Here is a 14,110-nt window from a genome sequence, read left to right as displayed (position 1 = left end):
TGCTTGATATATTGTTATATAGACCTTGCAATTATTCCAAGTAATAACAGTTTTTAACTTTAAACAGACTCAGAATGGACAAAAGAGTTTTTATAATGTCAAATATTAAATGTCATTAAATATCAAGAAGAATCCCCCTTTGTGAATATAGTTGTACTGTTCTTCGGTCACTTAAACACCCACGTTGAACACTCACGACATACATGTATCGACCTGCTTTACTTCAGCATAGTAAAGGCTATACGTAAAACGAACCAATCAGCTTCCAGAATCCCGATTACAGCGCGAAATCAACTTTGACCTCAGGTGACCCCGTACGCATGGGTCAGCTGTAGCCAATCAAAATGTCCGATTGGTGTAGTAACCTGCAATTTCGCGGGTAATCTTTCATGGATGAAGTTTGTGATGTCTCAATTCATTGTAAACATTTCTGACTAATCGATGACCATATACTCCAAATCAGACCTTCTATGATTGATTGTGGAACGGTTAATCGACATGGCGACTGAATTAGAAGAAAGAGACGCTAGTTCGCAGGATTCAGGGTAGGTTATCCCAGCCGAGCACTGTTGATTTGCTCGCACAACTTGTCGATGTGTGACCTGCCCACTTTCGACCTACAATTTTCACTACCGGTACACAAAAGTTGTAATCAACTGATATTGAACCGAATGTTTACGTATTATTTTCATTAATTATACATTAGGTCGACTGATAGCGATCCTATGTCCTCCGTTTTATAATTGGATTTGAGAGAACTCTAATGGGGTGAACTAAATATTTTGCTTGCATCATATTACAAAATAGCCATGTCGGACAGAAGAAAGGCATTCATCAGATATGTTCTATTTGATATGAATAGGCAATATTTCAACAAATTAATTTCGATCCTGTATGTTTCTAATCTCAATTCTAAGATGACAAAATAACCCGGTGAACCAGTGAGCTCTTTCGCTTCCTAGTAAATAGAGTTACTTCCCTTGCTTGTTTTGACAAATTTTCAACGATCTCTTTGTAAAAATTAATTCAGCTTGGAATAGAACGGTCAATTCCATTTTAGATCTTAACGCTGAAGGTAAGACATTTTACTAGTATTCTCCTGTCTAGGTTTGATTTACTCCTGCTAAGAGTTAAAGCAAGTTAGTGGGCACATTCAGATTGCCACCGATTATGGGCACTGCTGGACCCAAGTTTTGTGAATGACTTAAGAATTCTGGGTAAGAGTCCAGCCCGTGCACCCATCCCAATCAAAAACCAAAATTACCAAGTGGCATGCATACCTCACCCTAGACATACATTCAATAAACTAGAACAGATTTTAAAAAACCCAGTCAATCAGTGAACTTATTTCAGTGTTGGAATATTACACAGGGTAGGTGGGAAATATATTAAAAGGAGGGGGTTACAGGTGGAACGATTTCCCATACTTTATCAGAAATACCAAAAGTGCTTCATGCTCTTTCACTTTTAACAGAAGTTTTGAAGTCTACAAATTGATCAGCAGTCAGTCTTAAAGAGTGGTTAAATATAAACTGTGTCATGTATGCTTTTACTGTTAGAAGATCCCCAGTCTCTGATTCTTCATCCATGGCACTGAATGGTGATGTTTTTAAGGCAATGTCTGCATTGTTTTTGGACCCTTTAAGAATAGGAGTAGAATTTGCCTCCACTGATCAATGCTTGTTGTAAGAGTTGACTGGGCTGTCAGACTTGATGACATGCCATGGGTAATATATGTTATCTTACTCGAATTTGCACAAATCAGTGCTCATAATGTTGACCACTGGATTGTCTGGTGCAGACTCGATTACTGGTTTGTAAACACTGTTGACAAGAAGAATACGCAAACTTTAAACAACCTGAAATTTTTTCACAAAAGTTGATTTTTTCAGTGCACATGGGTTTACTGGGTTTACTAGACATAGGTTGCTGGACAACACTTTGTGGTTTGGGGGTTATTGTTTTTGCTTTTGCCTTTGTATATTTATGCACAAGTTGTCAGTTCATGATGTCATAATGTCAGTGCAAATTGTACCACTTCATGCCTGTCAGTTATACAGAATTGTCTTTGGTTCAAAAAAATTATTTGGAAATAAATAGTAATCATGATTGTTTTAAGCCATGGCTGCTTAGTGTTTGAACCCGTGCAGGGATGGCAATTTTCCCAGGATTTCCACCAAATTTATTTCAAACTGGTCAATTTTGATAATTGTCTGAACCCCCATTTGATGATGCAATAGTAACCTTTCAGCTCAAAACCAATTTTCCTGTCACCATCCCTGCCCATGAAGATCTGGGACAGAATAAGTCTCCAGCAACCATCTTTGTCGAAAGAGGTGACTAATACGATTAGGTGACTAGGGTAATACATGTCATTGTATCCCAATCGTGTAGGTTGATGCTCATTCTGTTGATCACTGGATTGTCTGGTCCAGACTCGATTACTTGCAGATGGCCTCCCTGTGCATGTGGTTAAACAATGGACAAACAACCTTTTCTGACCATTCATTTAACATATTAATATCTGAACTGTTTGTTAACACCACTTAGCAGTAAATGAACCCTTCCCTGTCATTTACCTGTGTGTTGTTTACCTAACAAATCCATAAGAAGTAATCACAATGAGACTGAAAGCTGCCCAAACCAACCATTACATTATACTTATCCCTTCATTTATTCAACACAGGATGAGTTAGCTCTGTAATCTGTTTTGTTCAACCTTCTAACAGCATCAGTGTGTTGGTGGAGGTTTATGCTACTTTTGGCAACGTTCGAGCAATATCATGGCAGGGGAACTCCAGAAATGGGCAATACACATTGCACCTAAGTGGGAAGTGGAATCATCGTCTTCAGTGCTCATGTCTCAGCAGTGGGGTAGCCAGGTGGTTCAAGCGTTTGCTCGTCATGCCAAAAACCAGGTTTGATTCCCGACATGGGTACAATGTGTGAAGCCCATTTCCAGTGTGTCCAGCCTTGATATTCCTGGAATAATGCTTAAAGTTGTGTAAAGCTCTCTCACTCATGTCTCCCATATTTCACAAAACGTATTATTTACATATTGGTTTTATTGTTTTGTGGATTCATATTCAAAAATGATTTTAGAACAGGGTCATAAATAATTGGAATGCATTTTGGATCCTTATTTCAGTCCAGAGACCCAAGAATAACTTGTTGCCTGGATAAATAAGATCTTCATTCAATTTTATTTTGTACTCAAATTTAATTTTTTCCCATAGTAAAGTTAACCTTGTCGCAACTTAAATGTGCAGCAGTGTATTTAGAATCTAAACAGTAGCTGTGTGTGTGAAAGTCCAGTTATTATCAAAGACCGAGATTGAGAGATCTGTTTATTCATGACAGGCAGTTTACCACCTTGCTTAGTTCTGCATTCATTGATTTATTTAGGGTCAAGCTCTTCACTTTGTAACTTCATACCCGTCTTACGAGCAAGAGACGGTAGGTCATTTCGTGTACACATTATTTTTCTGAATGATCAGGATCATTTCAGTTTTGGAAATAAAAAAATGTTAATGTCGATGTCTCTGTTTTACAGTGAAACATTAGTATCCACGTCTGTGTTTTGCAGTGAAACATTAGTGTCCACGTTCGTGTTTTACAGTGAAACATTAGTGTCCACGTCTGTGTTTTGCAGTGAAACATTAGTGTCCATGTTCGTGTTTTACAGTGAAACATTAGTGTCCACGTCTGTGTTTTGCAGTCCAACATTGGTGTCAACCTGTCTGTTTATGTCAAATATTAGTGTCCACATCTCTGTTTTGCAGTCAAACAATAGTGTCCACGTCTCTGTTTTGCTGTCTCCCGTTTTGCAACCGAACATTAGTGTCCACATCTAGGTTTTGCAGTCAGCATTAGTGTCCACGTCTCTGTTTTGCAGTCGAACACTGGTGTGCCTGTCTCCTGTTTTGCAGTCAAACATTAGTGTCCATGTCTCTGTATTGCAGTCAAACACTGGTGTGCCTGTCTCCCATTTTGTGGTCAAACATTTGTGTCAAACCAAACTTTATTTTGTACTGAAAAGGCCACAGGCCTATCGTACGTAAAACATTCATACGTACATAAAACATTCATATGTTCTTCCGAGTAATAAAGTTTACATTTTCAGATACTATTCTGTTTCTTTGTTTGCAGTGATGCATGGCATATAAACATTGAACAAGTTCTGAAGTATTATATTGTTTGTACATGACGGTAATGAAATAAATTTAATAGCGTTTGGATATCTGTAAAAATGATTTGGCAAATATGGTGCACATCCTCGACATAATTCAAATCCCACAGTGAGCATAGGCTCTCTTGTCGATTAGTATTAGTATAGCTTCCAGTGTCTATAAATAAATCAAAAGATGAACATCGAAAACGTGATAATGCATCTCGGAACTTCTTTACTGTTATCTTAGAGAGGTACCACTACAAATTAATTTCTGCTTTAAATAGTTTGTAATAGAAAGATTTATTTGATAGTCAGTGCTACAAACCATGTTTGTACATAAATATCTGTAAGTCTCTGAGTCAGTGACTTTATAAAATTAGCAGTTAATGTTTTGGTCATACATGCATTACCAAACCCCTATTTTAAACAGCAATGTTTAATATTCGTTACCCGATTAGTTTTTCCATTATAGTCAGAAACTATCATTATATTGTAACACTTTTTGGGAAATCTATGTGGAGGCATGATGAACAGTCATAACCAGTATTTGATAGCCTTAATATGAAAATATGTGCATTGGGAATCTACCACATTCACCGTAAACCATAACACTAGATGTACATTTGTGTCCATGTCTCTCTTTTGCAGTCAAACATTAGTGTCCTTTTCTTCATTTTGCAGTCAAGCATTAGTGTCATGTCTCCAGTCTGCATTCAAATGTTAGTGTCCACGTCTCTGTTTTGCAGTCAGAACACAGACATGACAAAGGAAAACACCAAGGTGCCTACAGCTCAAAAAATGGATACTGACTTCCTGAAGTTGTGTGAAGAGCTAGAACTGGCGGAGGATGTCAAGAAAAAGGCGCTGGTCCAGCTGAAAAGTCTGATAACGGGGAGCAGTTCTGAGGAGGGTCAGGTGAGAGGTACTTCTGTGTCAGTGGATCTTATCAATGATCGCGGTAGGTTTTGCATGAGTGCTTGCAGAAATAAAGTTATAACTTGTAGTCCAAATCTTTTGTGTGTGAAATTTTCAGTACAATCCTGACTCATGTTGAAATATATTGTTTGTCTATATGTTTCGGTTTTAAGGTACTTTTTAAAATTATGTAGATCAGAATCTATGTGTCTGAAACACGCACAAAATTTTTTTTGCATGTTTTTTTTTCTGTTTTTTTTTGCGTGAAAAGCGCATGTTCCTGCATTAACACGAACACTGGATCTTATAGAGGGCACCAGCTCCATGAGTTGGGTTATGGATGAGATATACAGGAATTAAAGATGACATCTGTTTGACTTGAAGGTCACATGCAATGCAAAACACAAGTTTGCAGATTCTGATACCTTTTGGTATGGACTTACAGAAACACATTACTTACAGAAACACAATGGAAATTCAGCTTATGAAGTTGAAAAATGCTCCTTTGAAAAAAAGCCCGCAAAATAAATCGCAGTTCGAACGGTTCACTAATTTTTTGCCAGTGCTTGGGTAAAAAGTGGTTTCAACAGCTATGCTGCGCCGCGCTTGTAACGATTGGTCAGTGAATAGGTTCTTGGAGCTTAAAACTATATGCCGGCCTGGATTATGAGGTCATGAGCAGTAGTCTAATCTTGGATGTATACACAAACAAATAAATAATTTACTCATTACTTAAAAAACAAAAACCCAACCCCCCCCCCAGAACCCATTTTGATTGTGATAAGCAAACTCTTGTCACAGAGAAAATTCAATGTCTTTTTTATTGTTTTATTGACACTTAAATGTCTACCTGCTAATGACAATATGCAGTGCACAACTTCAATCACTGACCACATGCTATGGGCGATCTTTTTGAATTTATCTTCCCTTCACTAATCCGCAAGGTGTGCTGATCCGGATGGTCCAACCTTAAACTGACAGCGCATGTCACATGCGTGAGCTGTACGTGTTACCATTATACTTAGAGACAGTTAACCAGTATTGCCTTCACCTTCACCGGTAATGTTCACGCCGGTGCATGGACAGAATATCTTTTCCCTTTTACGATGACATATATGTCCTAAAATATTTATTTCATGATTCTATGACACGCCTTGGATAGGCATGACTGCTTACTGTGCAAGTATGAATCACAAAATGGCAGTTCGAAGCGAGGCGGTGGAATCAGCTAATCGTTTTCATTTCATGTTTTGACGTTTTGTTGACGTTTTGCAATCGGTTATTTAAGTCTGGCACTAGATGTCTCAGTATCATACATTTAAAATTGCATTGTATTTTCAGTGTATATGTACTCAAATCATTTTTAGTATTACGGCCGATATGACTGCATTCATGGAATTTATAACATCGGGAGCTGATGCGGTGTGTGAAATGTGAAACACTGAAAGTCTTTTCATGTAAATTTCATCGGGTCGTTCATGATGGTATTGGGATTTTGGACAGCACAGATATTTAGCAGGTACAGAGAAAAGTGAGAAACAGTGGTCAAGTAATTATAAAATAACAGTAGCGGACAAATTATGTCAATCATCGCCTGCATGTAGCCAACTTTCAAATGCGATAAACATGGACATGACTGAAATCTAAGTTTTTGTGTCTGTAATGGTTTGTGATGCATGAAATGTAAATTCACTGTATAGGCAAATAATACATAAAGATATTGCAAATTTCTACAATGACTGCATTTTAAGTATCATCAATTAAGGGTGTAAGTTAACATGTTTTGTTTTTCTTACTTTTTAATAAAGGAAATAATATTATAATATTAATTTATTAAATATACTATTTCAGACACAGAAGAAGCAAAACTACCATTAGGTTAAGTACATATCAAGGGCACTTTCCAAATTCTATTTTCATTACACAACTAAACAATACATATATATTGATAATAAATTTCAGTCTGTAATAAATACAAAATGGTATTGTTAAGTGTTGTCAGCATCAAATGGTTTACATTTTCCTGCAGTGTCTACATACATCTTGTCTTCACAATGATCAGATTATTATAATAGTCGTGAAAAAGCTCATATTTTATTCTTAGAGCTTGCTCTTATGTTTTGTTGCATTAAATTGATTTTTCGAATTCTAACACAAATATTTCAATAAAGTGAATATCTTTTCCCACTTTACATTGTATCTGCACTGTAAGATGTTGTAATTCCATCTGATTCTTTGTATGCTTGTGCGTGTGTACTTTTGTATTACATTACACATTCATGACAATATTCAGTCATTGTACATTGTACTGTTAAATTTGTAATAATATATATAAATGCATAAACATATCTTCATATAATAATTGTGGGGTTAAATTCGATTTTATATCATCTAAAACATATATTTGACAATAAACACATTTTCTGTGTTAATCCCTAACAAACAGACATAACCTAAAATTTTCTTTAAGAACTGTTGAATAAAAATCAGAAGGTTAGATAGTTAAAGTTAGATAGTGAATTGTCTGTCATTTTATCAACTTAATGTTGCCAAAACAAGAAACATATGAAATATATTTCTATCACACACATCTGCTTGGGCAAATACTTTTTGCGCACATTGTTCATTGAGAGAAAGCTCTGTAAATGACTGTGTATATAAAGAGCTTTAAATGGGGTTAAACTTTTGTAAGAAATGAACCAATAAATTGACATATATAACATGACTCACAATACTGACTGGTGGACATATCTTTCAAGGGGGGGGGGGGATATTTTATTTCAAGCTATGATGACGTGTTTCTGATGCAACCGACTAATTGCTTGGATAATAGGTGTATGGCACTTGTATATGTAAACATAGGAATATACAGTAGCATCAGAATTTTTAAAAAAATGGATTCCGATGAGTGAGGAAATGCTGCTCAAAACGTAATATATATGTTTCTAAGCAGCTGTTACATTCTATACAGAATTTCTTCAATTGTCAGGGATGTGTAATAAATCATAAATTCTCGATAAAGAACTTCCAGGGTATGCTAGTTCGCCGGAGGTGTAACCCCGATTTTTTTTTACATTGAATCGGTGGTTGTATAGGAATTATTTGTAAGATTTTAATGTGGCAGTAGTTAAAGAATTACCATTGGGAACAACATTATGGCTGATAACATATAAAAAAGAATTTTCATTACTTTACCGATGCTACAACACTGGAGACTTGCTTTGTCTCGTGTTCTGTCGTAGGAAATGCTGTGACAATATATCGACTTTTCATGGTGTTTTTCCCTGTAATCTTCTATCATGTGTATTCGTACTGCATTTGGAAATTAAATAACCTATGCCTTTCTAAACTAAACATCAAAAAGCAAAACATGCATCAGTTAATGGCTTTTCGTCATGAACGATAATTTTTTCAGTTAAGGGGAAACAAGGCAACGCGTAAGCTGGGTTCTGTCTTTACATGTATCAAGTTGTTGCAGCGCACATTGACTCGGGAACTAGACTGGAAGCGAGAAGTTGGACCGTCGCTTATATCATTATAAAAGGAGAGTTATTGCCCCTTGCAACAAAAAGATCGCCCATTAACAGACTTACCAATTATAAAAAGGTAGTTTGGGGACTTCATACCCTGAGTGAAAGATGAAACATGCATGAGTAAAATTTAAGATTTACTTCATCAATAGTTTGCTGGTACATGTATATATTGATTTATGTCAACCAAATGTACTTTACTGTTTTCTGTCTTGTTTTTCAGTCTTCATATTTTGACCTGTTTATCTGTGCCTTGTATATGGCGATGGTGGACACAAGGTACGTTCAGTCAAATTGCTCTTTTCTGATGTTGATTCACTCACATGTATACTACAGGGCTCAAGTCATTCAACACAGGTGTATACTACAATGGTTCAGTCAGGTGCATTCTTCAGTCGTTCAGTCTGGTGTATACTACAGTGGTTCAGTCATGTGTATACTACAGTGGTTCAGTCAGGTGTACACAATAGTGCTTCAGTCAGGTGTTCACTACAGTGGTTCAGTCTGATGTATACTACAGTGGTTCAATCTGGTGTATACTACAGTGGTTCAGTCTGGTGTATACTACAGTAGTTCAGTCAGTGTATGCTACAGTGGTTCAGTCATGTGTACACCACAGTAGTGCAGTCAGGTGTATACTACAGTGGTTCAGTCAGGTGTATACTACAGTGGTTCAGTCAGGTGTATACTACAGTGGTTCAGTCAGGTGTATACTACAGTGGTTCAGTCAGGTGTATACTACAGTAGTTCAGTCTGGTGTATACTACAGTGGTTCAGTCAGGTGTATACTACAGTAGTTCAGTCTGGTGTATACTACAGTAGTTCAGTCTGGTGTATACTACAGTGGTTCAGTCTGGCGTATACTACAGTGGTTCAGTCAGGTGTATACTTCAATGGTTCAGTCAGGTGCATTCTTCAGTCGTTCAGTCTGGTGTATACTACCGTGGTTCAGTCAGGTGTATACTACAGTGGTTCAGTCTGGTGTATACTGTAGTGGTTCAGTCAGGTGTATACTACAGTGGTTCAGTCTGGCGTATACTGTAGTGGTTCAGTCAGGTGTATACTACAGTGGTTCAGTCAGGTGTTAACTGCAGTGGTTCAGTCTGGTGTATACTACAGTGGTTCAGTCTGGTGTATACTACAGTGGTTCAGTCAGGTGTATACTGTAGTGGTTCAGTCAGGTGTATATTACAGTGGTTCAGTCAGGTGTATATTACAGTGGTTCAGTCAGGTATATACTGCAGTTGTTCAGTCAGGTGTATACTGCAGTGGTTCAGTCAGGTGTATACTGCAGTGGTTCAGTCAGGTGTATACTACAGTGGTTCAGTCTGGTGTATACTGTAGTGGTTCAGTCAGGTGTATACTACAGTGGTTCAGTCTGGCGTATACTGTAGTGGTTCAGTCAGGTGTATACTACAGTGGTTCAGTCAGGTGTTAACTGCAGTGGTTCAGTCTGGTGTATACTACAGTGGTTCAGTCTGGTGTATACTACAGTGGTTCAGTCAGGTGTATACTGTAGTGGTTCAGTCAGGTGTATATTACAGTGGTTCAGTCAGGTGTATATTACAGTGGTTCAGTCAGGTATATACTGCAGTTGTTCAGTCAGGTGTATACTGCAGTGGTTCAGTCAGGTGTATACTGCAGTGGTTCAGTCAGGTGTATACTACAGTGGTTCAGTCAGGTTTACACTGCAGTTATTCAGTCTGGTGTATACTACAGTAGTTCAGTCAGGTGTATACTACAGTGATTCAGTCTGGTGTATACGACAGTAGTTCGGTCAGGTGTATACGACAGTAGTTCAGTCAGATGTGTACTGCAGTGGTTTAGTCAAGTGTATACTACAGTGGTTCAGTCAGGTGTATACTACACTAGTTCAGTCTATCAACACGGGCATACTACAGTGGGTTTTGTCAACCCATATGTATAGTGCATGTCAGCCTTATGTTGTTATCCCATTGTCCATAAAGTTTCAAGTGTTTTAGTGTTATGTTTACAGGCTACATTATTGAGACTGCAGATACAGCAATATATTTGACAAGGCCCTCTCATTCAGCATTTGCAATCCTGTAATTTGCCAGTCGGCCACCGGGGCCTGCTGCCACTTGCAGGCTTCAAACCCTACAGGCCCTGAATGAAATTTGCAGGCCCATTTCGTTAAATTCAAACAGATTAAAACAAAACAGACTACACTGTTGACATTCCTAGTACGTGCTGAGCAGTGAAATATCAGGAAGTGGAAAATAAGTCATCATGATAGATCATGGATGATTCCTGAACGTTAATTAAGAAAAATAAAGAAAACAATTATGAGAAAACGTTCCAGTTTTAAACAAAAGACAGATAATTTACTGAAGGCCGCAAGAACCTGCAAATATTTGCAACTGCTGGCTCGGTACAAAAACAACTGGTGCTGGGCCTCCAGACTAGTGATTATTTTGAATGCTGTGTCCCCTCAGCATTGCAGGTTTAAACACACAGTTGTGCATGTTTGTCAGTGCAATGTTCAGGGTATCATATTTCACTACCCGCAGGGGATTCTTAAAACTGATCCCTAGTAAAGTTTGCTAGCAGCACAAAATGATTGATGGTGATAATTGAGGGTGGTTAATGAGGGGAAACAGTTATTCTACTGGCACAGAGTGTCGTTGACAATGGGAATCACTTGAATGTTGCTTTCTTTCTTTGTAGTTTAATGCTGTTCTCAGCAGTATTGCATTTATATGACAGTGATCTATAAATAATAGACAAACCAGTGATAAACAGCATGAGCATCAACCTACACAACTGGACTTGAATGTATGGTCCAGGCTTGATGAGAAATAGTAGTTTCTGGTATTGAAGTTACGTTACATATAGCTGGTATATATATTTCTTACAAGCTACACAATATTGAGTGAGTTAAGTTTTATGATGCTCTCGGCAAAATTGTGGCAGTATTACAGTTGTGTACACCAGAAATGGACTTCACACATTCTACCCATGTTTCAACACAACAACAAGCAGGTGTGCGTTGGTGTGCATCGAAAGCTGCATATATATTATGAATCTACGATGAATGAGATTTCAGAAAATACTAAGTGTAAGTTTCTGAAAAATATACACATAGGTGAAATTTGCTGTTGAATATAGTCCATTTTTGCTCAAATTTTGCATTTTTTTGTCATTTTCTGACCATTTAATATCCTCTTTTTATGTTTTCATTCACGCCATCCAATAACTTGACCATCTGTCAATGATTAACAAATTTTGTGTAATTATTTTCAGAAATAACACTTTTAGATGCGTTTTTGTGTGACATGCAGAATTTCTTTGTCTGTTGTCTGTGATCAGGCAGTCACACGAATAAGTGACCCCCTCTCAGGTAGTCACTTGTATACGTAACGGGAGACCGTCTCGCGTACACATTGTCCTCTACTAGTGAGGAATCAAACCCGGGTCTTTGGCAGACAAGTGAATGCTTTAACTAACATGCTACCTCACCACCCCCAACAAAATTTTGTACTATCACTTCCTGCTTATATTTTGTTGAAATGGCATGAAACAAACCAATTCACTCGTCAGTCTTATAACTATTTTAGACTGAGTTTTTCTTACTGATTTTAGGATGCCGTACGGTCCACTAGACCCCCAGTTGCAGTGCGGCTACCTTGACGGCAATCCCAGCATCACTCTCACCAACCTGCTACAACACACCAACCTCAAGTAAGTCAGTGGCTACCATGGTTACAATCCCAGCTGCTGACAGCTTTTTGTTATATTGTTTGTGTTCATCATCATTGGGGATCCTAGTTTTCCTTTGAGTAACCAAACAAATTGTATAGGTCCATCTCCTATTCTTTCGGTAAACACGTTTTCTGCCGAGATTGCTGATGTGCGAAGCTTAGCAGTAGTTTACATCACTGACCGGTAAGTAGCAAGTGGCCCAAGTCTACGAATGATCAAAATTTTTGCAGTGTAACGAATATGGGTTAGTTTTACCAACTTGGACAAATCATAACCTTTTCTTGCCCTTTCTTACACTTTATAACGTTACGTCCTCGTTATGCTGCGAGAATCGGTGGTGCCTCATTAAGTCAGTGGCAGGCGACCTTGTTTTTCACTGAGCTCAAGAGTGATAATACACCTGATGGATCAAGCAGTTGATAGATGCAGATGTTAGAGGAGTCTCTTCGTTTAAAAACAACAAACATTCATACGATAAGAACTGTTTGTATTATTTTTTAGCCGATATCTGTAAGTACTGCGAGAATAGGCTGCATCAGTATACTTACCCCACTCACACTCATTTGGGTATTTTGACATTTCCTTTCATTGTAAAAATATAATAAAGTCTAAATGTTAGTGATTGTTATTTAAGTTTGATCTGTAATATGAGAAACGGTCAGAAAAACTGTAAGTTGCCACATTCACGTCCTGAAATGAAACCTCTCACTATACCTCAGCTGCTTTGTATGTCATCTGTACACATGCAAGATTGAAGTTATTGAATATTTTTTTAAAAATTCAAGGATACTTGTACGCAATAGATATAAGAGGATTTGAGTTTCCACATGAATATTTGCACAATTTATGCAGGTATGCAGCTTATCCGTTCTTTTGGTTATAGTGTGTGAGGGCTGAAGCTCACCGGGTAGGCTATGTCAGTTTATGTCGTTGGTAGCCATTTGTTGTCATCCACAGATATATCCAAGATGTAAATCTTAAGTTTCCTGAAAACACAATGCTGTAGTCAAAGTGGTCAGATGAAAAATACGAGATATTTAGGATAACACATTCTCAAGAAAGTGCAGATTGTAGAATTCTTGGATTCAGTCTCATTAAGGATTCAAACTGCCACTGCCAGAATGAAACACGTAATCACTTTTAGCAATATACAAGTGATGTCGAAGCAGAGCGACACCAAAAATGGGCATTGTACCCATGTGAGGAATCAAACCTGGGTCTTCTGCATGATGAGTGAACACTTTGACCACTAGGCTACCTCACTATTATCAAAGGTTCCTTTTGTAAAACATCATGAAGAGTAGTGATGTTCGATGATCGAAAATAGTCAGAAATCAGTTGAAAGAAGGATTAAAAGTAATTATCGATTATATAAAGCATATTTTCGATTATTCAGGATTTTCTTGTTTCAGTATAACATACTTGAATGAAGTAAACTAATCATTAAATTTTCACGAATATTCATTAACAGACGTGCTCTCAAAAGCGTAAAACTCTGTGCACTGTATTCATAAATTCATATTCATCACAACAGTAAATATTACTGTAACCTGTGTGAATATATTTTGCATCTATTGTGAATGTAATGAAATATACTGCTAAATATTTGTTGCTGAAAGAATAATTCCGTCAACATTAATCAGGAAAAAATGGGGAATACCCCTAAAATTGGTGATTACATTAGAAATGTGTGTATTTCAATTACAATTGATAATCGTTGGCCACAAGTCCTGCGATAATCGATAGTAGCTTTGGTGTCTGGTTCCCAACA

At 37.5% G+C, this 14,110-nt stretch overlaps 1 protein-coding gene across 1 annotated transcript in view; it reads left to right on the top strand.

Moving 5' to 3' along the window:
* Positions 1–362: 362 nt before the first annotated feature.
* The window catches only part of LOC137281401 (retinoblastoma-associated protein-like), a 55,926-nt gene continuing 42,178 nt past the window's right edge, over positions 363–14,110 (top strand). Inside the window, exons 1-4 of the mRNA XM_067812603.1 lie at positions 363–545; positions 4,918–5,086; positions 8,840–8,895; positions 12,220–12,318. Of these exons, the coding sequence (XP_067668704.1) occupies positions 499–545; positions 4,918–5,086; positions 8,840–8,895; positions 12,220–12,318 (371 nt within the window). The 5' untranslated portion in view covers positions 363–498. The remainder of the gene's footprint in view (positions 546–4,917; positions 5,087–8,839; positions 8,896–12,219; positions 12,319–14,110) is intronic.

This window comes from Haliotis asinina, chromosome 4 (genome assembly GCF_037392515.1).
Source record: "Haliotis asinina isolate JCU_RB_2024 chromosome 4, JCU_Hal_asi_v2, whole genome shotgun sequence".
Lineage (NCBI taxonomy): Eukaryota > Metazoa > Mollusca > Gastropoda > Lepetellida > Haliotidae > Haliotis > Haliotis asinina.
Note: the sequence above shows the minus strand (reverse complement) of the source record. Positions and strands in the feature narration are given on the sequence as shown.